The sequence below is a fragment of the Trachemys scripta genome, chromosome 12, assembly GCF_013100865.1.
Source record: "Trachemys scripta elegans isolate TJP31775 chromosome 12, CAS_Tse_1.0, whole genome shotgun sequence".
NCBI lineage: Eukaryota > Metazoa > Chordata > Testudines > Emydidae > Trachemys > Trachemys scripta.
Window position 1 is genome coordinate 9,929,529 of NC_048309.1, and position 24,280 is coordinate 9,953,808.

A 24,280-nucleotide genomic window follows, 5' to 3' on the forward strand; every position below is an offset into this window, starting at 1 on the left:
AGTCACCCAGTCTCTTCATCACATGGGCCACCAAACAATGATCAGATGATAACTGTTAGTCATGGAAGACCCAGACCTCGATTTTCACCAGTGACCTTGAAGTGAAAAATTCTGTGGTCCCCTTACTTGTCCCTAATCATTCTGCCTCTCCCACCACATGCACAGGTTTAATGCTTTTAGGAAGATTGTTTTGTCTGATATATCCTTGTGGGGGACCAAAGTAGTTCTTAAAAGGTGAGCATAGAGTATTTATTAAAAAATGGGCTTGTGCTGGTATTTGCGTCTTTAGTATGTAAATACAAAGACCAAAAAGTTGAGGGAGGGAATTGCTTTTGTTTTGACATAAATATATCAGGAATGACAAGTATGGTCCTCCCTTTTAGCTAGAGGAATTCGGGGATGTCTCAGGGAAGTTTACTGTGAGCTAAAGAATTAAGTCAAGGGGTGAGCATATCAAGTATTTCACAAAGGATTATTTTATCCAAAATATTAGTTAGTTATTAAAGTTAACTAGGAATTAATAAAAAAGAGCTTTAAACAGTCCAATTAAAAATTCCTTTCCCTTTTAGATACTCAGCTTTCACTCAGCTCTTGTGATGTCATCCTTCCAGTGGTTCTTTAAGTAGAATAAAGAAGAAAAAAATGCAGAAGCCAGTTTTTTTGAAAATTCTTTGCAGGTTATCTGATTGATCTTGAAACTTAGTTCATGGGTGTCAGTGTAGCTTAAATTTTGATTGATATGTCCATTGGTTATAGAAGTTATGATTAAGTCATAAATCAACTGGTAAATTCTCTCAGATCTAATATGTGATTGCTTGTCATTTCCACTAGATGGACCTCCTGATGTGAGTCAAAGATTTCTTACCAGCATAACTGACTTATTCAAGAATACGTGAAACTAATGAATATTTTCTTTGATGAATTTCCAAGGTTTTGAAGATTGTATAAAATACAAAAGCTTTTTTTACTTTGCATCTGTAGTTGTAAAAATAATACATATGTAGTTGCATTTTTTAAAAAAAGCTGCCCTGACTAATATATTGTTAATATTCCTTTGTGCTTATACTACTATATTTTTCAGAACCATTTTCTTATCAAGGTAATATTTATTAATGAGGGCTTAGTGGGAAGGTGAATCACTTCTAAACTAAAATGTTTTGCTCAACTCCAAACCTGGTACCTAGATTGCAAGCGTTTAGGGGTAGGGATTGTCTTTTTGTGCTGTTTGTACAGCACCTAGCACGATGAAGTCATGGTCCCTGACTAGGGCTGTGAGGCATTATGATAATACAAATAATAATAATAAAGTGTACAATCCACGATGCTTGTTTATACTGCAAGGCTCATCTATTTTCCCTCTCAAATTAGAAAAAGTATTTCTTACTGAGAGGTGTTTCTTTAGTTAATGTTTTCACTCTTTCCCTGTATTACTCCTGAATTTTCATTCATTATACTATGACCGTCAAATATCAGAACTTGTGGTTGGATTATTCTAATAAAAATGTTAAAATACCAGTTAGCATGATGATATAGATTTCCATGATGAGGCTACCAAGTACTAAAATCGGGTAATTAAAGAGACAAATCATTGGATTAAATTATGATGGTTACTCAGGGACTTAGACTTAGATCTATGTGACCAATATTTATAAGGATATACAAAATTAAATCTAGCTAGACATTAAGCTGAACTGTTCAGCAGGTGTTTAGTCGTGCCTTAGACACATGCCCTGCAAAGATCCACAAATGGCTTCTAACAATGGCTGAAACTAAGTATATTATCAGTATGTCCTGTACATTCATAATTCCTATTATTGTGGAGGGAGTACAATAGATCGTTGTGTTTAAATGAGACATTTCACTCCAGTGCTGATCACTGGAGAACCAAACGCAATTAGGCATCCATTAGATGCATTAATTCTGCACACCATCCTGCAGTCATTTATCAGGAGTCTATATCCATAATTCCCTTGACCTTTCATCTGTTTGCTTATTTGTTTTCATGTCTTCATTGGGGTCCTTTCTGCTGGCTTGAGGTTGACGTGTCCTACCCAACATTTTTTACTCTTTTTTAAAACTTTTACAAAGGGTAGAACTTGAAACATCTATGGACAAAATTTTGCCTTGTATGCGTATGTGCCACTTCTATTACAGTCACTGAAGAAACAGAAAAACAAACACGGCTACCCCTCTGATATAAAGAAACAGAATATCTTATGCAAGTATCATTCACATTTTCATCAGTATTACCTACTGTTAACATTATCACTTACATATTTATGATTTTTAGCCAAATCCTGTATTCCTTACTTAGGCAAATCTTCTAATTGTTTCTGGATTTTGTTAAGCCTTGTGGCCTATCTTGCTTATAGTTTTTCATAATCATTTCTGTTAGGTTTGTTTTTAGTAATTATTAGTAGAAGTATCTTTTTTCCTCATCAGGAAGTTATCAAATCTCACGTACATTTTACTAGAAAAAGAATACAACTATCAATAGTTTGATAGTCAATTAAGTGTATTTAACAGTTTACCTATGTCATGTTTAAATTTGCCAAAGCTTAGTAATTTTTTACTGTAGTGACAGACTACATTTCTTACAAAGGGCCAGGTCCTCAGCTGTTGTAGAATTACTCCAGTTGTAAGCATCTGGTCCAATATCTTTCCTCCACAAGGTGGGAAGCCCATTGTCTAAATTCCACTGATCATGGTCTCCCAGACTGTGTGCTGACTTTTGTGGTGCAGGAAATCTGGCCCATAATAATTACAAATCCCGTCCCCTTCAATCCCACCTGGGGAAAAAAGCAATTTAAAAGAAGTGCGCTCATTTCCTGCAATAAGTAGTCATTTAATTAAAGAACAAAATTAACAGGAATCAAAAATGTTGCAGCTGTGTTTTCGTTAGACATTATATAAAAAAGAAAGAAATTATAATACATTAAATCATTTTGTATAACATGAACGTAAGTGTTTTACAAACTAATTGTGATTAGTTCAAAATGTCTTGTCAACATAATACTGAATGACAGTGCGTCATGTCCATTATGTCAGAGGCCCTGGAATGGTAAAGCCTGTACATGCACAACATCTCCTTTTCCAAGATATGCTGCAAAACAGTTTAAAACAAGTGTTAAAGGAGAGCAGTAAGTTCCTTCCAGTAGCTTTACTTCATTCGTTTTCAGCTGATCCTCCCACCCCACAGGCCATCACTCTTCAGGCATCAAAGAGCGAAGTACGTCCTCTGGTAGGTAGCTCCTGTGTGTACGAGCTGCAGAGATTTCACCTGCACAGTCCTTCTCTCACACACACGTCAGGTTATCGTGAACTGAACTTCAGGGAAAGACCTTTATACGTTCCCTGATGTGTGTTCAGTAGCAGTATCGAAAGTAAAGACAAATTCTTCTCAGAAGAAAATCTCTATGGCCTGTGAAATCTAGAGGGTTATAAAAAAAAAAAGAGACATTTTAAAAATCACTTTATAACAGCATTTTTTAACATTAAATATATTATTGCAATAAGAAATAATACACCTCTACGTCGATATAACGCTGTCCTCGGCAGCCAAAAAAATCTTACTGCGTTATAGGTGAAACCACGTTATATTGAACTTGCTTTGATCCACCGGAGTGCGCAGCCCCGCCCCCCGGAGCACTGCTTTACCGCGTTATATCCGAATTCGTGTTATATTGGATTGTGTTATATCGAGGTAACGGTGTATTTAATAAAGTGTCCATTCTGTTTAATACCATTGAATCACATTTCTAGAGCATCTTTTTTCATGAAAGATCCCCAACATGTTCTACATATAAGGCCAATATGACGAAAAATATGCCAGGGTTCATACCATTTTATCCCTTTGGTTTGAGGGTATGTCTACTCTACCCGCTGGATCGGCGAGCGGCAATCGATCCAGTGGGGATCGATTTATCACGTCTAGTCTAGACGCGATAAATCAACCCCCCGAGTGCTCTCCTATCGACTTCTGTACTCCACCGCCGCGAGAGGTACAGGCAGAGTCAACGGGAACGGCAACAGTTGAGTCACTGCGGTGAAGACACCACAGTAAGTCAATGTAAGCACGTCAACTTCAGCTACGTTATTCACATAGCTGAAGTTGCGTAACTTAGATGGATGCCCTCCACCCCGCCCCCAGTGTAGACCAGGGCTGAGTGCCTCTGGCGAAAGTCCTCTCTGCATACGGGCTTCCTCAACTACAAATTCTCTCTTCCTCGAGTTCTGTTATGTTCTTTTCATTCCTCATTGACTCCCACTTCCAAATCTCCCCATCATGTATTTGCAATAAGGAGGATGGAAGTGAGGCTGGGAATTGGTGTGGGGGAAGGACTAGGGAGCTGAGTTGTGAAGAAAGGGATACTTCAGGGCTTTAACTTTGAAAAGAAAATAAAAAAAAATTGAACTAATAGGATGTGCCTATCTTCACCCTTACCACTTTGCTTGTATGTTAATTGCTTCTCTTTACTTCATTCTTTGTCTGCCTTTTTTAGAATGTACCCTCCGAAACAATGACTCTGGTGCAGATCTTCAAAGATATTTAATAATTGATTTAAATAGGAGTTAGCCACCTAAATACCTTTGAGGCTGTGAGCCGTGGCTTCGCAAAGTGCCTGCCAGAGTTTGGCTTCTACCATTATCTAAATAGTAATAATAGACAGGCAGAATGCAATTCTGACATGACAATAGCAGCAAAACACCTGACTCATTCCAGCATGTTTGTAGTACGTTATTGTGGTTGTAGAACTGAAGTGGCGTCTTTAAAAGGATTTTAATGATCTAACAAGCAGTTTACAGTATCAGACTTGATGTTTTCAGCATGATTATGAATTAATTAGAATATCATTTTGGGCCTACCCATTACATATGAAAATTATGCTAGTAGACACAATCTTCCAGGTTTAACAATTACTGTTCAAATCATAATTGGTAAATGCCATATACCCGAATATACATAGTAAGGGGATGTGATGGTGACAGTAATTCCACAGCAAGCAATACTTGGTAAAATGCATAGAATTATTTTAAAATCTATCACGAGGAGGTTATTCAAAACCTTTTTATTAATGCCTTTTTAGGAGGTGTGGTAGTGAAATTATATATCTTCATATGTTCTGATACCCTTTGACTTGTGTACCTCAAAAGTATCTAATGGATGTTATACGTGATTGTTTTATCACACCTGTTTGCTGTTTTAACTCCTACAATAATGGCATACGCTTCCTCAAAATGTAAACAAGCTAGAATAATGCTCAGGCTTATCCCTCTGTCGATAGCCTACATTTTCAGAAAAGTGTGTGTGTGTGTGTGTGTGTGTGTGTGAAAATATGTGCACATTGTGTGTGCATCTGCCATGATTGCATGGCCAGACACAGTAACTGCATGCACATGTCATCAGTTAGCTGTCTGAAAAATCATTTGCATGTATAATTATTTGAGCATGCAAACACAATTGTGCATGAATTTTTTAAAGATATGGGCCATAATTTTGTTTGTTGCTAATAATATACCATGATATGCTGTGATCCTGTCGGCTTTCACAAAATAAGCAACGCTGAGTTGGTATTTTGATGTGCACCTTTTAAAAAAATACCCAAACAACCAGGTACTGCCAGGAGAGGTATTGTTGATATACGAGGTGGCACTCTTTCTTCTGAATCCGTACAGAAGAAATACCCTGAGGCATTGGACAGTTCTTCTCTTGGATGAGATGTAAAAATAAAGTCCTAAACACGGTACGATGGCACTAGCTGAAAGTGGTTAGGAGTATTTAACCCTGGTGTCCTGGCCACATTTCAAAATGTCTCATTTTAATCTGCCTAATTAAACTCCTCAAGTAGCTTCAATTAAATAAACTATCCTTCTCTGCCAGACCTAAGCTACAGTCTTCCCATTACATAAACCACATGGCTGAAGCTCAGGTTCTGTAATGTCACAAGAACTGTGACAAATTCCCAGCCCTGTCTGGAATTAGCTAATGGTTAATATAAAACTTTGGGTCAGTTTCATCCCTCAGATGTGTCCCATCTGAGAGCCAATGAGATGCTAATAGAAATCAAAGGGCAGAATTTGGCCATTACTGTTGCTATTCATTAAAGTGACTTTCCTCCAATATCATCTTTGCAGTAACAAAGGTAACGTTCTGTCTCTTCCTTCTCACCTACTGGTCCACTACCTCTCTTGCCACTTTCCTTATCTGTAAATCCCCTCTGTTTTTAACCAGATGATGTGGAGTAGATTTCAGTACCACCTATCAGCAAGTGCCTTGTCTTTTATTTTTACTTTCTAATTGATAGAGATCTGCACGTGCATTTAAATTTCCATGTGAATATAGTAATTGTGAATGGTGCTAGATTAACAGTGCTGGCGAGTGAGGAGTGTCAGCAGAATATATGTGCTTACAGGCCTTGGCTCACTGCCTCACCATTCAGCTTCTACCCTCTCTACAAGTGACACAGGAATTTGGGGTCTATGCCCATATTATCTGATCCTTGGCTTCTCTGCTGAGTTGACACAGGGTTGCCAATTCAGGGTTATTGTGATGGCGTGTTTTATGACGCTGACTCCCTTCCACTAGCAGGGCCGGCTCCAGGGTTTTTGCCGCCCCACGCGGCGCAAAAAAAAAAAAAAAAAAAAAGCCGCGATCGCGATCTGCGGCGGCAATTCGGCGGGAGGTCCTTGGCTCCGAGCGGGAGTGAGGGACCGTCCGCCGAATTGCCGCTGAATAGTTGGAGTGGCCCTCTCCCTTGGCAAGCTGGTGCCTGGAACCGGCCCTGTCCACTAGTAACTGGACCGAGACCCACTAAACATTTTACATAGGCCACTAAAACGTCTTTCTATTGAAAACGCTGGCAAGACCGTGAGTGCGTGAATGATACTGAAACCTTCAAGCAGAGCTTTTTCTTTTAAAATCCAGCAGAGTGAATCCTTTGTGTATTATTTATAATCAGTACAGGCCTTCTTTTATGTACTATAGTACAAACACTTTGTCTTCTTATTGTTCAGCATTGGTGTTACAGATGAATGATGAGACTGCAAACGTAAATACTTTGCCTATTCAGCTGTGTTAAATCACATGTCATGTTCTCTGTACAGTACATCCTGTGTTCCTTCTCCAGTGAGGGCCTTTTAAATCACAGGTACAAACAATGTATTTTGAGGGTTGGGGGTTTGGGGAGGGAGTTGCTTGTCAACAGAAGATAATCTAACAGCAAATATACTCTGAGATGAAGCAGAAGCAGAAGTGCTTTTATTTTTTTCCCCAGGTAAAGCTTTTTCTGCAGATTTTAGAGACATGCAGGAACAATATGTTCTGCGGATTCAGGACTCAAAAGAATTGATACTGCAGGTAAAGGAAAATGAACAAATATCTGGATGACCGACCTTGTCAAATGCTTGCTTGATGCATGTACCTCCATTTCATTACTTTTGTATTCATTTAGTTCTTTACGAATTGCTGCCTAGGAATTGAAAATGGAAGCAAGGTTAAAAAAATCATTTTGGATTTGTAAACATTTTTTTAATAGCAAATAAGAGCCCTGAAAAATAATCAAAACAGCAAATTCCATGTAAAGAGTGTGGTAGGCTACAAACAAGGGACACGTGGCCAGCCAATACTGAGGAGAGACAATATTCAGCTGCTCTCCATGCATACTGGTCACTGTCTTTTAAAGACATTGACATAAATACTATCATCAAAACCATTACTGCAAAGGATTACTCCACATCATCCGTCATCACTGACTAGCTGATCCTAAGACCCGTTTATAGAAGCAGTCCTTAGAGGAACATAATGCTCACTCCCCAACACTTAATGACACTCTGGTTAAATTAGTGAGCAGAAGTTCCTCATCCAGCAACTGGGCAGTTGAAATGTGGAGAATTTCAGTACTGACCCATTTCAAAATAAAAATCAAACTGCATTGTTACAATATGCAAATAATGGACCAGATGTTATAGTCATTTACATGTGTGGTGTTGCACAATCATATATGAGGGGGGAAATTTCCGTCTTGGTATATTACACACCATAAAATCCAAAACAGCTGTAAATTGATTTGTTCCCTTTCCCCAAATGACTACTGTTAATGGCCTGGATCAGACTGGAGTGCTTTTGTAAATTCATACATACTACTACTATGTAATTTAGCTACCTAAACTTGTGAAGCTTTAACACACAGGCACGTGTCAGATCAGGGATGTGGGTTATTGGAAGAAATAAAAATGTGGGGGAAACTAATATAATTTTTGCCAAGCAATAAATGGATTTTTTTCAGCCCCTGGGATGCGAATGTAAGTTTGTCAAGTGCATGAGAGAGCTAAAAGTTTAATTGCATGCTTACTTTAAAATTAATAGCTCACAGGACAGGACAAAGGGTTCCTTGAAAGGGTCGGACAATGACTCTCATGTTTCACACTAGATTAAGAACTAGGGTGAGCGGGTGCAACATTACTGATTTCTATGGAAATGCACCATTTACACCATGATTCAGTTTGGCCTAATGATTGACACAAAATCCACTCTTGGATTCAATGGGCTGCAGTACACATCTAAGGGTGGAATCTGGCTTAAATTCTTATCTGACTCTCCGCTCCAATTTCAGATAATACCTTGTAGAATAATTGCAGGGGCTGTACCCCAATGAGTGGGAGTGCTGTTAGAAACCAAATATGTCATATATATTTTGATAAGTGTCTTTAGCAAAAGCGCAACAAAACACAACAGCCTTGGGCTCTGCTCCCACTTTAAAAACACTACAGCTGATATGAGATCCCTTCAGCCTCAAATCTATACGACTCAAACACCTAGACCTGGATGTTGATTATCCCAAACTACCAATAAAACTTCTGCTTTACAGCATTGATTATCACATAATACTGTTCAACATAATACTCCCTATAAGCACTTTTAAATGAATTCGGGAAGGCAGCTAAGACAAAGATGGCAAATTAAAAATAAATCCTAAATGTTACAGTTCTCTAAAGCCATTTATTACACTATTCATATATTTTCTACTTCTTGTTGGGAAACTCTTCAGCGCATGTGGGAGTGAGAAAGACATGTCTGATTTCCATAGCCCAGGATCAAGCAGTGAGCAATCTAGTCCTATATTTGCCATTGTATCCAATAATTAGCTCAACATCCCCAGTTGTTCTCCCAACCTCCTTAGCCAAAACTTTAAAACTTCTTATTCAGCAACCATTGTAGCCTGATTCATAGTAAGCCATTTCCTTACTACCCAGTAGGGTGACCGAACAAGCAAGTATGAAAAATCGGGACAGAGTGTGGAGGGTAATAGGGGCCCATATAAGAAAAAGCCCAGAATATCGGGACTGTCCCTATAAAATCAGGACATCTGGTCATCCTACTACCCAGCCACTTAAGTATGAAGTCTAGGATCATTAATACTGTAAATCAAATATATGAGAGAAACAAGGTGGGTGAGGTAATATCTTTTATTGGCCCAACTTCTGTTGGTGGAAATGACAAGCTCTGTGAAGCTCAAAAGCTTGTCCCTTCCACCAACAGAAGTTGAACCAATAAAAGATATTACTGCACCCACCTTTTCTCTCATATCCTGGGACCAACAGGGCCACAGCAACATGCCCCAAAAAATTCAAATATATGGTAAGCATGTAATAAAGTGAAAATGTGTGTACTCTAGATTAGCCACTCTCATGGCTAATGAAAAAGTGCTTTCCTTGGGAGTTCACCAGTAGAGAATAAAGTAGTGACGTGTACCTGTTTGTAACGAAGATTTTGTACTGAGTAACTTTGGGGTAAAGTTTGGTCCTAGATTTCTCAGACACTACAGTAATGAGTGGTAAAGATCTATGATAGATCGTGTAGTATACTGCACTCCATACTTTTTCTAATAACTGTTGTTGTTTTGTTTTTTTTAAAAAAGCCTTTTCACTATTAAAAGGTATGTTTTACATCCCGTGGTCAGTGTGGCTTCTGTATGCTGAAAATGCAGGAACGTTTAAAGTACTTAAATCTGCATCAGCTATTAGTACCTCACTGAGAGAAAGAGAAAGTGTGTGTGTGTGTGTGTGTGTAAGTACACCTCTACCCCAATATAACGCTGTCCTCGGGAGCCAAAAAATCTTACCGCGTTGTAGGTGAAACCGTGTTATATCAAACTTGCTTTGATCTACCAGAGTGCGCAGCCCCACCCCCCGGAGCGCTGCTTGACCACGTTATATCCGAATTCGTGTTCTATCGGGTCGTGTTCTATCGGGGTAGAGGTGTAACTTCAGAGAACAAAATTTGGCTCATGGGGAGTATTGAGTGTCATTTTCACCAAGAGCAAACACTCACTCCAAGATGTATTTCCTTAGAATATCAAGACTTGTTTAGTAATACCACCGTTTACATGACCTGAGGTACTGCTTACAAGCAAAGCAAACAGACAGTAGTCTTAATTATATTTGTAAGTATGTCTGTACCTTATCAGCTGCTGATAGTCTTGTCCAGGGTTTGTCTGCTCGTCTGTCGTAGTCCTGTGCTTTTGCCACCTCAACATAATCGCTGAATCGAATTAAAATTTTTCTGTCTCTTAGTTCATCGACTGTAGGTCTCTGATTGAGCTGTATTAATTAAGTTTTGTAAAGAAGTATATCAATGTGACTAGGAAGTAAAATTGAGACATACATTCAACAGCACAAAAATGGAATCACATGCATTTTTATTCCCCATCTTCATTTTGTGTATTGTCTATTTATGTATACAAAATATACATCTATTTAAACTGAAAAGATTTGAAATTGATTAATTTGTCTTAAATGCACAGGAACACTGAGATATAGAGCCATATTCTGATCTTATTTACATGGGTAACGCCATCATTCCAGATTCACAGTGTTATAACTGGGTTCAGAATCTGTCCTGCAGTCAGTGAGTGAAACTTATCTATGATTAGAAACATTAGGATAGTTTTTGTAAAGGAAAATAATTAATTTTAATACTGTGCTCTCTTTAGTCTTTCTACAAAGGCATTTTTCTATTAACTAGACTTCGCTCTCCATGTGCCTTTATCTCAAGGAGCTATTGAAACGCTTCTGAGTATTATTGTTAAACAGTAATAATGGGGCAAATGGAGCTGAGGGCTATTGTACAGTGGCTTTATAATGGAACATCTTGTCACACACAGCTTTATAAAGCTGAAGTTGCAATATATTTCAAGTGACCACAATGAATTACAATGTAGGGCTCAATCTTGTAAAATTCCCAGAACTTTGTCTGAATAAGGGCTTCAGGATTGGGCCCAGTGTAAGAACTACAGACCCAAGGCTTAGCAAACTGTCATCACAATGTGCCTTTGAATATTGCACTGTGTTACCACTGACTCCCGTGGGGACTTCTGCAAACAGAGCAATGACAGGATCAGGCCTAGAAGCTGATAGACCTTCAAATGAAAAGGTCTGCAAACAGAAATTTCAGGCAGGAACGCACCTGCTGCTCAGCAAGGAGGCAGCTTACTCTGGGATTCTCACTGCTACGAACAGTGGAAAGGAACTGCTTTCCTAGCAATTTAGTTGCAAAATCTGCAGGATGAGGCAAATGATCGCAAATTAGCTGATTTTTAGGTTCTTGTGTAAATTTTCCATTAGCCTCTCAAATACTGTAAGCGCCATTTTAAGAGCCAACATTTGTGGATAATTACCTGAGATATTGTAGTTATTTTCTATTTTAGTTATTAAACACTACTCTCATATATCATTGTATATACATGTTGACTTTTGAATGGTGACCACCACAGCTGTTTGTCTTTAAAATGATTTAAAACATTTAGATACTGGTTTTACTCTGGGCTCTTTGTTGTTAAGTTTACACTCCGCTTTTTAAATGTCACTGAAAACATTTCAAGATTTTACCTTTCTCGTCAGCCTCTGCTTGATTTCCCTTCTTTCTTCCTGCTCTGTTTGATCATTTCTTTCTGCAGAAAATATAAAAAAAGAGATGACTTTCCTCATGTAGGAAGATCAGCTGTTTCCAATACATCCAGGCAATAAAAGTTACAATATGGAGAAGCGTGGTGCTGTTCCTTAGTCCTTCTGAATTGCTAGCTCAGTCCTTACTATGCCTGCTTGGTGCATTGCCAGAATATACAGCTATCTTTCAATGAGGACACAGAAGCACGTATGCCAATGTCAGCTTTTCCTGTGACATAACCTCCAGTTACAATGAGCTTTAATAAACATAAAGCAGCCAGTCCAATTCTTCAGCTAGATACACTTTTAGAGGGAAAAGCAATACCTTTAAAATTATGAATGATTGTTTGTTATGCCATGTCTTTGTTAGAGTCCTGCCACACTTGCATTAAGATGCTGAAACATTTTCCTGTACATACTTCAGGGAAAGCATGTACCTCGTGAGCTTATGCTCTCAGGCTTCATATTTAGTTGGTCACGTTGCTACGCTATTCATCCTTGACTTACACACTATCCCTTTCCCTCTACTACTCAAGATATGCCAATTGTATTAGAGCCTCTTCATACTCACAGATTTTCTTTTGTGATATTCTGTTCTAACCCAATCCAGTTCGCTTTTGTGTGTTCTATTAACATTCAAGCCGTGCTAACGCCTACACACTGGATCTAAAAATAGACTCGAGTCCTGTACCATTGTGTGAAATATAGTCTTTGCCTTAGGATACTACTTAATGGATTTTCTATTTCTAGTGCAATCTGTTACTAAAATTAGACTCAAGTCAATGGCCTAAATGCTAGAGACCTAGGGAAAAGATGTTTAACCATTCAGTGAGCCTAGAGATCAGTGGTTTTCAACCTTTTTTCATTTGCAAAAAAAAATTGTATGGAGATGCAGACCCCTTTGGAAATCTTACACATAGTCTGCAGTCCCCAGGGGTCCATGGACCACAGGTTGAAAACCACTGCTATAGATAACAGTGTTATAATAGTCTCTTAGTTAAGCAAAAGACATATTCTGTTAAATGTTGTCAGAGTTAAATTATTGTGTCTTAAAAGGCTATTTTTGGAAATGAGCCTTTTCTTGCCCCTCCCCTTTTTCTGTATTCTTTAGATTACATTGAAATACAGACACATGAATCTATTTAAAGAAGTATTGTAGCAACATATCTGCAACTAGGTAAACAGAAAATGTAAATCAGAGAACCTAAAATCACACAGTACACTATAGTGGTGGTGTATTTGACTCTGAAGTAGAGTACATGAGACTGATGATATGGCAGTGTTTCAGAAGTGTCAGTGAGATGACCAAAGATTTAGATGGCAATTGTCTGCAGTATCTGAGGAGGAAACATGAAAAAATGGGGAAATATAGCTTTAAAAAAATTAAACATACTATGTAATGGCAAGATGCCCTCAGGAAGTAACTAGCATGCCTAGTTCAATATTTATTAACCCCTTTTTGACTAGACCTTATGGTTGTATTTTCACTTAAAAAAAAAAAGCTGTTCTCCATCAATTTAAATGTCCATCGGAATATAGTCATGATGCATTCTACATGGGCACTGGATGGTTTTCTAAGATGGAAACACGAATATGCCTATCCGGTCTGAAGATTGTTTTTTGTCATTTTGAAATGCTAAGCACACATCATGGTCTGTCTAGGTTGGACATTAGGAAAAAGTTCCTAACTGTCAGGGTGGTTAAACACGGGAATAAATTGCCTAGGGAGGTTGTGGAATCTCCATCTCTGGAGATATTTAAGAGTAGGTTAGATAAATGTCTATCAGGGATGGTCTAGACAGTATTTGGTCCTGCCATGCGGGCAGGGGACTGGACTCGATGACCTCTCGAGTCCCTTCCAGTCCTAGAATCTATGAATCTATGATAATGGCACATCTAAATTTAGGTAAATTAAACTTGTTTTGCTTAACAATTGTGGAAGTATGAAAAGCAATTCATCAGGAAGCATATGCAAGATCTTGGTAAACTTTACCTATCTGATGGAAGGAAGTGTCAGCAGGGATATTACAGAATGCAAACATTAGTACAGAGAAGAACTAGAGAGGTTTTCACAGCAACTTCACATTGCTGTATTTGGATTCATTCATTAGTAAATGGCTGACTTTAACACTACACATCTCAATGGAGTAATAGTCCCATTACACAGTGTCACATGCAGCAGTGTAACTCACACCCTTGCTCTGTATGAGTTATGCAGGGAATTCTAAACTATGCATGACACGGCAGCAATCACCAGTGTTAAGAATGAAGCAGGGATTGTACAATCCGATGTAAGAGAAGCTGCCTGTTTGAATATGAATATCAATGGCTTGCTCTCAGAATATAATAGAAAACCCATCTGAACTCCTGGGACTGATTTTTAGGTTTGAACACACAGTTCCTGTGGCAGTCGTGCCCTGTACTGGACAAGCAGGGTTCTTCCATATTTAAAGCTATAGGAATGAATAAAATCAATAAGATTATAAGTGTTGGGGTTTTTTAAGTACCTCTCTTATCCAAGAGTTGCCTCCATGAGGGAGAGTAAAAAAAATTATTTCTCTTCATCTCCTGAATACTTTAAAAAAGTAACATCATAATAGCACTTACAAGTCATGAGGTCGCACTGATTTCAGTGGGGGTACTAACATAATCATGGTTTGGCAAGATCAGATCCAATCATGCTCTCATTGAAGTCATTGGGAACAGTGTCAGGATCTCTATCACTAACTTGAACACTGACTTTTCAACAGCTGCAGTCAAATTATTTACCCTTCTTTGTCACATGTTCTAATGTCCCTGCTGGCCCAGTGATGACCTGGGTTCTTTGCAATGTAGCTGACATTTTTATGTAATGAAAAAGGGAAAGTAAGTAGAATTGTGCAGCTTCTGATCCAAGTGCACCCCGTGCAAACCCAGAGTAACTGCGCTGAAGCTGACAGAGTTGCTCCAGATTTATGCATGGTAAATCTAACCCAGTATGTTTAGCTGGCATTGAGGACATATCTTTAATTCTGCTTCATCTTCTGTTCTGCTTTAGCTCCCTCTGTAAGCTCATTATATGAATGTAACACAATGTGGTTTTTTTTATATATTAAAGCTGGTCAGTTTAATCTAGATTAAGGATGTAGCCAGTGTACATCAGAAAGTAACAAACATGAAGGACCAGATTCTCAGAGGAGCTCAGCTCTGATTTAGACCAGAGAATGAAGGGAGCAGGTTTTCAATGGGAGATGCAAAGTGTTCCACTCTTTTGCAAATCTGGCCCCATCTGATACAGACATTTTTAGATCAATTAATTTTCCTTTTGAGAGCTAGGGGTTGAAGTTAAAGTGGGTTAATATGTTTACAGGTCACAAGAATTTGTGTTGTGTTATTTGTATTTTTGAATATGTGTAAATAAATCTGTGTATGCATTGAGTGGGTTATTAGTTTACATGTCACAAGAACTATTTACAAAGTAAATGGTTTGATGTACTTGAATAACTGAACCAACCGAAGATGACCAAGGAGTCCCCTTCAGTTCCCTCTGCCTCCAAATCCTATTGACTTCAATGAGAGCAGCATCAGGCCTTCTTGTATAAACTGATAAGAAAGAAAAAGCAGCATGCAATCCAAATCCTCACAAATTAAGGTGACACTGTAATCTTTGTGGTCATGCTGCTTGTTTCCTCTTTTTTAGTATAATTTGCCTATATATTTCTAGTTTTCTCCTTCAGGAGAAAAATTGGGATGCACAATTTAACTTTGTAAAGACGACCCTTCCTAAATCTAAACCATTCTGGAAAACTAATGTCCCCCATGTTCACAGGGACTTCTTTCTTCAGTTTAAGCAAGAAAATGAATCTGTCAAACACCTGAACAAATGGTCAGATTAGAACATCAGGCTCATCTTGGACATGAAATTATGATTAAAGTAGGCAAATTATTTAGGCAATTTTGTGTACTCGTGAAATACAACCCTCGAAATGATTAGATCTGATTTAAAAGCCAAAGACAGCATTGCTTTCATAGAATGCAAACACGTATTCCATTAAGTTGTTCACGCTTGTTTGAACAAGTAATTGGTTATTTTTCACATAATAAAGTCTTTTACATTTTTGGTGCTAAGATACACCATGAATAGAGCAGAATGTATGATACTTTTCCTTAAAGCAGTGGAACTCCACCTTTTCCATCCAGATACTCCATGTGACAACAGAAACAATTTTCAGGATTCCCCTGTTCTCATCGTTTTGGGGATTCCCTGGCCATCTAAAGGAAGTTCAGCAAATGTCTCCAGCAGCTCAGACAATAGTAACAGGCAAGGAGTCTGATACCCTTGAACTGTCTCAATTTGCCTTTTCCTGTCTTTAATTCAGTTTCTGTTTAAATTAGAAAGGTCAGGAACGGCTCTGATGCAATTGACTTGCTAGGAAAGTCACTGTTCTGCAAGGATGCTTATGTGCTTCACTTTGGCATTGATGGATTTTAATTGACAGTGTGCCCTGACTCTTTGTAAAATGATAATCGAGGTGATTGCTAAACTGACTCACACCAAGACCATGCTTCCTTCCTCATGCAGCCATAACAGCAGGAATTATGTGAAAATTTACATTTGTATTCCTTTTTTCTGCATTAAGTGGTATGCCTTCAGACAAGTACACATAATAGACACCAGAACACACCCCAGTGAAAATTCCATTGGTTACAAATCCATTCCCAAAGGGAGGGCATGAACTTGTCTACAGCGGAGAAATGGCTCGGAGAAATGTACTCAGTAGTTTCAAAACAAACATACAAAATGCTATTATTTTTTTAAAGTACTCACGTTTAAGTATATTCCTTCGTTCGAGCTCCTCGACAGCAGGTCTTTGGCTCAGGCGTCTGCGGAAAAACACCAAAATCACATTTTGTACCATGTCTGTTCTTGCAAAAGTCTGTACTGGGCTAGGTGCAGGTGTTGGGGTTTTCCTCAGAAAATCATCTCCGGTCAGTGAAGGAAGGGAATCCTGAAAGCTGGATATTTAGTTCTTTTATTCTTCCCAAATGCCAGCAGTGCAGGTGGAAGTTTTCCTCTAGTTTGCTCTGCTATCAGTGTAATCCTTTCCTGACGTATACATTCTTTTCATCCTATTTTCCAAACAAAGTCAGCTGAAAATAGTGCCCCACTACAGTTAAATTCATTCTTGAGGAGGCATTTACCCTGAGAATCAAATGGGGTTCTTGGAAATCTTCTGCAGCAATTACTGCCTCTGCTCATGTAGCAATGGGTGCCCCTTTTCTAGCATCAACAATGATACATCCTGAAAAAACATCGCCTTGCTAGAAATAAAGCCTCTCTATGCAGGGTGGTTTCCTGGTTACAGATATGACAGAGCAGTCCACTAGCGTTACTAGTGCCTGGTGAATAAAATTCATGTGCTGCTCACAGTTTCCTGCTGTCTGAACTGAGTGAGTGTCTTCTGCAGCTTCACCTCCCCTTTCAGTAGTGCTGCCTCAGGATTGAGTCTTCAAATCATATGATCAGTGCCAGAGCGATTTTATCTTGCATACCAAATGAGACTTCCCCAAGAGATGCTGCTAATATCTGCAGAGACTCTCAGGTAATTGAACACCCACACACAAGCATTTATAGTTATTGCATTTGCTAGCTTTCGAACAATAATCCAGCCAACAGCGAGATAAAAGGGTTTCTACTGATTTCTGGCAATATTAAGGATCCTCGCTTCCTGCCTGAAATAGATGTTACACTGTAGGAGTCTGGAGGTTCCAAAGCCAGCGTGAGTGCCAGCAACGGGCTAACACGGAGACTCGCAGGCACCATGAGAGTGATTCTAGTATTACGGTAACTAAAGGGCAGAATTCTAAAATGATCTTATACCCTTGCACTGTGTCGAACACAAAAGAGAACAGACACTAAAATGATGAATTAACGTCTCTGATGCTAGGTTTCCCCCCAGCATTTGTCACCTGATCAAATTCACTACCGAAATCAGTTCCTTGGATTTGCCTGGCAGCATCGGGATTCAAGCACAAAATGAACCCTGGCAGCCTTCATGAACGTGCCTCCTTTCCTTTTTGCTTATTAATTCCCCTAAAACCACTGACAGGGCCAAATCTACTCTCAGTATCACTGGTGTAAATGTGGAGTAACTCCACTGAGCACGGTTTAGCTACTCCTGATTTACACCAATGTAAATGGTAGCAAGATATGGCCCCATGAGCTTTAGTGTTTCAGTAACAACCCCTGTACCCAACTCCAGCCATTCTTCCTTCTATTCCCAAGGATTTTTTGTGGGTGTCTTTGATTTCTCCTTAGACTTAATGGAGCAGGTCCTATACCTCAGCCTAATTCTACTGAAGTGAATGGAGCTATGCAGAAATGCACCAGTTGAGAATGTGGCCACATGTTTTTAATTCGGGGTGGGCAAATTTTTTGGCCTGAGGGCTGCATTGGGTTTTGTAAATTGTATGGAGGGCCGGTTAGGGGAGGGAGTCGTGGCCCAGCCCCCACCTCCTATCTGTGTCCCCCCCAGGACTCCTGCCCCATCCAAACACCCCTCCTCCCTGTCCCCTGACTGTCCCTGGAACCCCTGCCCCTAACTGCCCCCTGCCGCCCCATCCAACCCCCCCTCCTTCCTGATTGCCCCCCTGGGACTCCTGCCCCCATTCAACCCCAGTTTTCCCCCCTGACCGCCCCAACCCCTATCCACACCCCCGCCCCCGACCACCACCCCGAATGCCCCTGCCCTCTATCCAACCCTCCCTGCTCCGTGCCCCCTACCCCTTTACCGCACTGCCTGGAGCACTGGTGGCTGGTGGCACTACAGCCGCGCCGCCTGGCTGGAGCCGGGCCACGCCACCGCCACCGCGCAGCACAGAGACCGGGTCAAGCCGGGCTCTGCAGTGGTGCTGCCCCAGGTGCTCACAGCCCCGCTGCCCAGAGCATTGCGCCGGGGGCAGAGCGAGCGAGCTGAGGCTGCGGGGGAGGGGGAACAGCGGGGGAAGGGCCGGGGCTAGCCTCCCGGGCCAGGAGCTCGGGGGCTGGGCAGGACTGTCCTGTGGGCCAGATGTGGCCCGCGGGCCGTAGTTTGCCCACCTCTGTTTTAATTCCTATTGTCCCTCCTCGCCCCCCACCCCACCCCCATCTCATCACTGTATGTCTCAGCACTGATACAATTTCCTGAGGATGTTTTGTTTCAGAGAGATTAACATGCTCTTCACAATCCAGATCAGGGAAGAGTGACTTACTCTGTGAGTTTATCTGTAAATCAAAGGGCCACCAGGCCTGCTGTTCACATGCCTCTCTATCAAACCATTTTTAATTACACCACATCCATGTGATGTTTCTAGATTCTCCTAGGAATTGTACATTAGATTCTGAAGGACCTTTAAACTAGAGGATTAAAAATCTAACCAAGAATATCAAAGCAATTAAAGCAGTGTTCTGAGTGCTTATGAATATTGATGATTTGTATATTTGTGTGTTACGGTAATCCCGGACTTTTTAAAATCCACCCTCCCTTTTTTTGCACCCACAAATAAAACCTGTAAATCTCTCACTGGAAAAAAAAATGTGTTGGTGACAGAGTCAAGTCAATCAGGCAATTGAAACCAGTTTTCTTCAAAGCACTAGTGCCTAAATTCACTATCACATGATGCAGGACCAGATTTTTCACAACTATGTGCACACACACCATATCTGCATATGTAATTACAGAAACTGCACATGGTAAATACACATGAACACGACCAGGCAGGCAGCTAATAAGCCCTTTTTTACAGTATTGACAACCTCAAATATTCAGCGATCAAGAGTCAGCCCTCCTCCCCCCCCCAAAAAAATCATGAAATTGGCTTAAAAATATGACTTTTAAAAAATATTTTTATTTGCCTTCTTGTTTTTGAGCCTTTAGGGTGCACTTGGACCACATTTGCAAGCTTCTCTCCACAGCCATGAGTGCTAGAAACTCACTTGTTCTTAAAACACAAGGTGAAAGTCTCATGAAATGACATGATTCCAGAAGCTGGGGCTTTAAGAAAAAAACCATATAGCCAGACCCTGATGATAACCTCGTCAGAGATGTTAACATTGTTGATGTCTGAGTACCCTGGTGTAATTCCATGCAGTTGTTATATCTACTGCTCAGGTGGGATATTTATCTTTATTTGTCCTCCATCACTGTGGTATGTGAGCACTTCCATGGTTTCTGAACATATAGGGGAATGTAAAGGCCTCTTTCACTACAGCTGCACTCACACACATATGGGAGAAGGGCACTCAGCCAGCAAAGGTTAACGGGTCCAGCTGCTTCCCTCCCTTTGTTCTGACTGGAAAGGAGAGAAGGCAGCTGCGTGTAGCCCAGTCAGGGAGAAGAGGGCATCTCTAACTCTAGAAACCCTCTTCAGAAAGGTGGAGAGCTTGAAAAGAGAGCGAGAAAGGCTTTTCTGGCTGAGAGGTTCTCAAAGGGCTGAATTGCTTCCTGATGCTTGTTGCAAGCTGTTCTGGAGCAGTCTGTATCTGTGAGTACTGGGGCTTGGTCCCTTTTCTCTCTACTGAAATGTTTCACTAGGTCTCCTACAGGAGGGGACTTTTCTGCTTTGAAACAGGAAGCTGGGGGTGAGCTGAGAACTTCCTGGCTTTGCATATGTTCTGGGCCTTCTGCACAGTACTTAGCCATTCCTAGGGCCAAGAAACTGCAGTTGCGTTCTCAATAGCGAGGGCTACATTCACCTCAGCTGTGTAAGCACAGCCTGCCCTGTCCAGGGGGACCCATAGAAGTTTCCCCTGGGTGCTCTGTAGGCCCTTACCAAATCAGCCACACTGACCAGGCCCTCAACCCAGCCAGCAGCACCCCATTTCTCCAAAGGAGGGGTTGCAGCCATCTTTCACCCTGCTGTGGCCTCCCCTTGGTAGGCGGCCTCTGCCTGAGGCCCTCTGCCTTGTTTCACCTCAGCGGGACTAAGAGTAAACAAGGAACAACTGTGGTTCTGAACTGCAGGCTCCTCCACTGTCAGTGACTCAGCGTGATGTGGAGAGAGCTGAGGATTTGCCTTGGTCAGAGGAGTGTTTCTTTTTTAATAGTGTATTTTAGCTGTCTGTAGGGCTGCCAACCATCCAGGATTGTCCTGGAGTTGCCAGGAATTAAAGATTGTCATGTGATGAAATCTCCAGGCGTTTATCCAACCAAAGTTGGCAACCCTGGGTCTGTGTTTTGAACCTGTTAACATCTCTGCTGGGGAGAATTCCACTTCAGGCTCTGTAAGCAAGGAGTCATTCCTTCCCTACTTGGTAGTCTATGCTGAGAACTCAATAGCACTCTTTGGATTTCCCCCCAGACTTAAAAAAAAAGCCATCCCATTTTCCCTGAGCTCTGTGAGCCTCCCTGAAAAGAGATCAGCTCGATCCTCAGGACGGCAGCATTACTGTCTTAGAATCTCCTCTCTGTGCAAGGCAGTCAAGAGTAACTTGGCATGAGAAATGACTTCTCTTGGGGATTTGGGTTTGGTTTTTTTTCCACCCACTATTAGAGGGAGCAGGTGTTGTCAAAGATGAGGACTTGTTACAGGAAACACTAATATCCTCTGTATGCTTTAACATCTCCAGCAGTTTAAAGGCTAAAAGCAGATTTCAGGCCACAGCTGGGAGCTCTTGCTTTGTAATTTTGGAGGACAAGATGGTAAGCAAGGCAAAGCCTACAAAGAGGCTGAAACGGAGCAGCCAGTGGACTTAGCCAGACTAACTGTAGTGTCTGTGCCAGCTCTCCCTGAAAGGGTGAAAAGACAAATTTTAAGAGTTCAATTGATTTGTAAAGGATGGAAGAACTGCTGTGCTTGTTAATATGATTTTCACATTGATTAGTTAAGTTTAGACACCTACCTATTTCTGGCCACCAGAATGAGCATCCAATCTGGGCCCATCATATACTGTAAATGCACAGAAATCTTAGTGTCAGTATTTGAATTACACCTCTATCCCGATATAACGTGACCTAATAGAACAGGGGTCGGCAACCTTTCAGAAGTGGTGTGCTGTGCATGTGAGTAAGGGGAACACGATTGGTGCCAAACACGTCATTACAAACTGACCTGCACAACAACCCACTCTGCGTGGGCCAATGCGCACTAGCACTGTGTGAGTATAATTCAGGTGTTAAAAAGAGACGGAGACACTTCCCAGCTGAAATTTTTTTCGCTGAAAAATGCAAAGACTTGCAATATTTTAGGAATTTGTGTTGATTTCACCAAATTGTTTTGTCGGGGAGGAAAAAAGTCTCAAAAAGGGAAAAACATGGTTTTCACATTTTCAGCACGAAATGTTTTGGTCTTTTTAATTCAAAATGACTTTGTCTTGAAATTTACTTCAGTTTTATTTAATTTTTTTTTAATTAGAAATTCAAATTAAACAAAAATGTTTCGTTTGACCTAAAACAAATTTTTTTTTCCACTGTTCATTTCGTTGAGAAAAATTTTTTTTCTTTTGAGCAGCCAGTGAACTAAACAAATCAGTCAATCAAACAGTTCTTGTGTTAATTTATGAGAATGTGGAGGTGGCTCTGGGCTGTTTTTTCCCTTAATGTGTACATGTGAATTCTGTGAGGTTCCTAGAAGCCCCTTGCTGACAGTGAGAAGGAAACACTTTCTCTCTTGATGCACCGGTGAAGGCATCAGCCATGCAAGACCAGGCTGCCTGTGGAGACAATTACCATAGCTCCTACTAGCTCTGCCAGTGAGAGATTCTTCACCAGCTCCCCTGGTAGAGCTGTCACTGCCTTTTACCACGAGATTCCCAGTTTGAGTCCCAGCTAAGGTAATGTGCAGGAGTCGCAGGACGAACACACGTGTACAATCACTGGATCCCGCTTGCAGGGGAAATCACTAATTGACTGTCTCCTCCAGTGCCAGGTCACATCCGGTCAGTTCAGCAATACACACGTAGGTGCATGTGTGTGTATCAACCAATAGGTCAATACTTCACACACAGCGATTGTCTCTTCACGTTGCAGGGAATTAACCTGAGGACTAGTTCAGTACCCAAGTGAATGACATTGCGCTGCTACAGATCAATCAGACAGAGAGATAAACACCCAGAGCACTCCAGGGATTTGCTGGTTACTTGAATCGACTTCCAGGCAGGAGTTATGAGAGAGCGGAGCCAGCATGTTTCAAACCTGGGAGGAAATTGCCTCGTGCACTTTCCTTTGTGCTCCCTAAATTGAGTTCTTCACAGGATCTGCACCATCCATCTGCAGGATACGTAGCCTGGCTAGGCTCTTTGGACACTTGATTTTTGACGTGATCTGGGGCGTAGCAGCTGTATGCACAGAAGGCATGTTAAAGTGTGGGCCAGAACTTCATCTGGCATAAATAAGCAGAGCTCCACTGAAACCAATGGTGCGACAGTGATTTACACCAGCTGAGGAGCCGGCCTTCTGTTCCTAAGTCACTGTAGCAAACGGAGCTATTGAAAGCTGCTGCTGCGGTTGTTGGAGACAGGCAGAGCCTGAACACACAGCCTGGCAGCCCCCACACGTTTGGTTTTGCAAAGTTTGGTGTAAAACCATCTGCTGGTCCATTTGATCTGATTTCTCATCTGCAGGCTGAGTTTTGTTTTTCTTCAGTTGAGAGATTTGCATGATCTAGCAAGATCTTTCCTAAAAATGGATTGACGTCTTGTTTGTACTGAATTGTGGAAAATACAATTATGTTTCTTACAAATATGCCCTGTAGCTGGGAATCTGAAAGACATTTGCACAGCTGTTTGTGTGTGTAGGGTATGTGCATATGTCGGCTGGGAGTAGGAGCTAGAGTTGGGACACCCTTTGCAGGAAACACATTGGGCATCATGACACCCACGTCAGCTGTTTCACCAAGGGATAGGCCTTCCTCACCTGCCTGAGGCAGACAGGAAATAAGTATTTCTTAAGTGCAAGGATCTAACAAAAATAATGGCTCTTGCAAGGATTTTCTGAAGATTTTTAAAGTTAGCCTAATATCAATGCTTCCCTAAAGACCATGGAGCCAAATTCTGCATTCGTTTACACCAGGCCCTCGGCCCGCACCGCTTCCAGCAGCTCCCATTGGCCCGGAGCAGCGAACCGCGGCCACTGGGAGCCGCGATCAGCCGAACCTGCGGACGCGGCAGGTAAACAAACCAGCCCGGCCCGCCAGGGGCTTTCCCTGCACAAGCGGTGGAAAAAGTTTGGGAACCACTGGTTTACACCAATGTAAACTGAGAGTGAACTCCCCTGATTTCATTAGACTTACTCTGGATTGACAGGTTTCAGAGTAGCAGCCGTGTTAGTCTGTATCCGCAAAAAGAACAGGAGTACTTGTGGCACCTTAGAGACTAACAAAT

General features: G+C 41.0%; 1 protein-coding gene across 3 annotated transcripts in view; it reads right to left on the bottom strand.

Moving 5' to 3' along the window:
• Positions 1 to 2,824: 2,824 nt before the first annotated feature.
• Positions 2,825 to 24,280, bottom strand: part of PHACTR3 (phosphatase and actin regulator 3) — a 164,927-nt gene continuing 143,471 nt past the window's right edge. For all 3 annotated transcript variants that reach the window (XM_034787667.1, XM_034787665.1, XM_034787666.1), the window contains exons 9-13: positions 16,751 to 16,806; positions 11,887 to 11,948; positions 10,459 to 10,599; positions 7,393 to 7,469; positions 2,825 to 3,430 (exon numbers count right to left, since the gene is read on the bottom strand). In XM_034787667.1, coding sequence (XP_034643558.1) covers positions 3,415 to 3,430; positions 7,393 to 7,469; positions 10,459 to 10,599; positions 11,887 to 11,948; positions 16,751 to 16,806 — 352 coding nt within the window. In that variant the 3' untranslated portion in view covers positions 2,825 to 3,414. The remainder of the gene's footprint in view (positions 3,431 to 7,392; positions 7,470 to 10,458; positions 10,600 to 11,886; positions 11,949 to 16,750; positions 16,807 to 24,280) is intronic.